This window comes from Sinocyclocheilus rhinocerous, unplaced genomic scaffold, assembly GCF_001515625.1.
Source record: "Sinocyclocheilus rhinocerous isolate Xijiao unplaced genomic scaffold, SAMN03320098_v1.1 scaffold4668, whole genome shotgun sequence".
NCBI classification, from domain to species: domain Eukaryota; kingdom Metazoa; phylum Chordata; class Actinopteri; order Cypriniformes; family Cyprinidae; genus Sinocyclocheilus; species Sinocyclocheilus rhinocerous.
Genome location: NW_015636628.1, coordinates 53,376 through 56,869, shown reverse-complemented (window position 1 = coordinate 56,869; position 3,494 = coordinate 53,376). Strand labels below are relative to the sequence as shown.

At 37.7% G+C, this 3,494-nt stretch overlaps 1 protein-coding gene across 3 annotated transcripts in view; it reads right to left on the bottom strand.

Moving 5' to 3' along the window:
• LOC107748016 (calcium-independent phospholipase A2-gamma) overlaps nt 1-3,494 on the bottom strand; it is a 52,497-nt gene that overhangs the window by 40,790 nt on the left and 8,213 nt on the right. For all 3 annotated transcript variants that reach the window (XM_016562664.1, XM_016562666.1, XM_016562665.1), the window contains 2 exons: nt 2,821-2,972; nt 1,156-1,250 (listed from right to left, as the gene is read on the bottom strand). In XM_016562664.1, the coding sequence (XP_016418150.1) occupies nt 1,156-1,250; nt 2,821-2,972 (247 nt within the window). The remainder of the gene's footprint in view (nt 1-1,155; nt 1,251-2,820; nt 2,973-3,494) is intronic.

The following is a 3,494-nucleotide window of genomic DNA, read 5'->3' as shown; positions in this document are numbered from 1 at the left end:
CACTAGTCTGTTGTTGTGATATTTCACTACACACACACACACACACACCTGTGCTGACGCCACAGATGTAGTCGAACAGCTGATGGACAGGTTTTCCTGACAGCTCCTGTAAGCGGCACAGCGTCTGAAGGGCCAGCAGACCCCTGAAACACACACCAGAAACCCCAAACTCCGCTTTAACATCTCATTTAAGAATGAACACTGCATGCCATTCATAAACCCATACAGTCTCAAAATCAATCAGGTATCTCAGATTCATTTACTTAATTAAACAGGCTGCGGCACATTCAACTGTGAGTTTAAATACTAAAGACGTGTTTTATTCAGTATTTACACAATGAAGTGGTTTATGTTCTCATATATCAATACACATGAGGTAGAGGTCCATCGATAACACGTTTAAAGAAAGGCAATAGAAATATTATTGTGCCGATACTAATAAAATCTATATACTCAATGTGTTAAATTATGTTCTTCGTCTTTCTTTCCTTTGACGGGGCAATTCAGAGATAAATACAGAGTTTACGTTGATTTAAATAGCAGATAAAGCTTATTTTGTAACTAAAATACCAATAATAGCCAGGAAAACAAAGACTTTATGCATAATGAGGGACTTCTAGTTATAAACAAACCTGAAATACACCAGGACTCTTATTTTGAAATGTCTTTGCTTTGCTACTTTACTAGTAACTGTGATGGTATTTTAACTGTTTTTTTTTCTCTCTTTTTTTAATAATGTTGTTGCTGTTATTGTGTGTGGTTGTCATGAACTACTGCAGCTTTGAGTCCAAGACAAATTTCTTGCAAAAGACAATAAAGTATAACTCTAACTCTAACTCTACTTCAGCTGCTCATTCAAAAAGACACATAAAGAGACATCAAATATGCATCTTACAACCATCTACAACATATCAGAATATGAAAACCATAACGTCAACACTCACACACACACACACACACACACACACTTGTTTCATTATATTATGGACTTTCATTGTTTTTCCTATCAGGTTAATTATATGTTCTGTGTATATGTCGTAACCTGTGCAGAACTCTAGATTTAAATACAGACATGATTCTGCTGATCTATGAGCCATAAATTCACCTCACTAGTCGGTTGTTGTGATATTTCACTACACACACACACACACACACCTGTGCTGACGCCACAGATGTAGTCGAACAGCTGATGGACAGGTTTTCCTGACAGCTCCTGTAAGCGGCACAGCGTCTGAAGGGCCAGCAGACCCCTGAAACACACACCAGAAACCCCAAACTCCGCTTTAACATCTCATTTAAGAATGAACACTGCATGCCATTCATAAACCCATACAGTCTCAAAATCAATCAGGTATCTCAGATTCATTTACTTAATTAAACAGGCTGCGGCACATTCAACTGTGAGTTTAAATACTAAAGACGTGTTTTATTCAGTATTTACACAATGAAGTGGTTTATGTTCTCATATATCAATACACATGAGGTAGAGGTCCATCGATAACACGTTTAAAGAAAGGCAATAGAAATATTATTGTGCCGATACTAATAAAATCTATATACTCAATGTGTTAAATTATGTTCTTCGTCTTTCTTTCCTTTGACGGGGCAATTCAGAGATAAATACAGAGTTTACGTTGATTTAAATAGCAGATAAAGCTTATTTTGTAACTAAAATACCAATAATAGCCAGGAAAACAAAGACTTTATGCATAATGAGGGACTTCTAGTTATAAACAAACCTGAAATACACCAGGACTCTTATTTTGAAATGTCTTTGCTTTGCTACTTTACTAGTAACTGTGATGGTATTTTAACTGTTTTTTTTTCTCTCTTTTTTTAATAATGTTGTTGCTGTTATTGTGTGTGGTTGTCATGAACTACTGCAGCTTTGAGTCCAAGACAAATTTCCTGCAAAAGACAATAAAGTATAACTCCAACTCTACTTCAGCTGCTCATTCAAAAAGACACATAAAGAGACATCAAATATGCATCTTACAACCATCTACAACATATCAGAATATGAAAACCATAACGTCAACACTGTCAGGTCATCAAAGGTGCATCATAAATGTGCGGGATACACTGATTGTGAACTGAAAGGCAATAGAAATATTATTGTGCCGATACTAATAAAATCTATATACTCAATGTGTTAAATTATGTTCTTCGTCTTTCTTTCCTTTGACGGGGCAATTCAGAGATAAATACAGAGTTTACGTTGATTTAAATAGCAGATAAAGCTTATTTTGTAACTAAAATACCAATAATAGCCAGGAAAACAAAGACTTTATGCATAATGAGGGACTTCTAGTTATAAACAAACCTGAAATACACCAGGACTCTTATTTTGAAATGTCTTTGCTTTGCTACTTTACTAGTAACTGTGATGGTATTTTAACTGTTTTTTTTTCTCTCTTTTTTTAATAATGTTGTTGCTGTTATTGTGTGTGGTTGTCATGAACTACTGCAGCTTTGAGTCCAAGACAAATTTCTTGCAAAAGACAATAAAGTATAACTCTAACTCTAACTCTACTTCAGCTGCTCATTCAAAAAGACACATAAAGAGACATCAAATATGCATCTTACAACCATCTACAACATATCAGAATATGAAAACCATAACGTCAACACTGTCAGGTCATCAAAGGTGCATCATAAATGTGCGGGATACACTGATTGTGAACTGCGATTGTGTTGAACGTGCAGCATGTATTTCACTGAATCACAGTCTTTGTATTGTGGTGACTAGGGTTTTCCATCTCCACATGTAAGAGCTCTTAACATGATAATGAAGACTCTGTGAGACTTTAAGGCTCTCACCGGGTCCCCCCTCCGTCGATGGCCAGGATCCGGATGCCACGCTTCCTCACGGGCTCAGTGAAGCCCAGCAGAGCCAGAGCCTGTCGGACCGCGGACTGCAGACACACGTCACCGGCCTGACGCAGACGCAGCAGACACGGGATCACACGCTCCTGCAGAATATATCTATTCATTCATGTAACAGATGCTTTTATCCAGAGGGTTATCTTTGATCTTCCTCTACAGCAGCAGAAGCACAAACCCACTGCAGCACTTCACAAACATTCATGTTTCACCAGAAACTGACCCTCGTCATGATCACAAACTACACATACTCCAGTCTGCACTAAGTGCGGCGCAGAGCCTGAACCAGAGCCCGAGTCCGGTTATCCACGCTCACCCGCGCCACGATCTGAAACACAGCCCAATCAGAGATCATTCTGTGAGTGAGGAGCCGTTAACACCAACAGTGAAATGATGCACTGCCTTGGTCGTTTAGATCTCAATTATGTGTAAATGTAAATGTAAGCTAATACACACATTTCCAGAATCAGTGTTGAGGGTAATGCATTACAAGTAGCGCGAGTTACGTAATCAGATTACTTTTTCAAGTAACTAGTAAAGTAAAGCATTATTTTTTAATTTACAAGAAAATATCTGAGTTACTTTTTCAAATAAGTAACGCCAGTTACTTT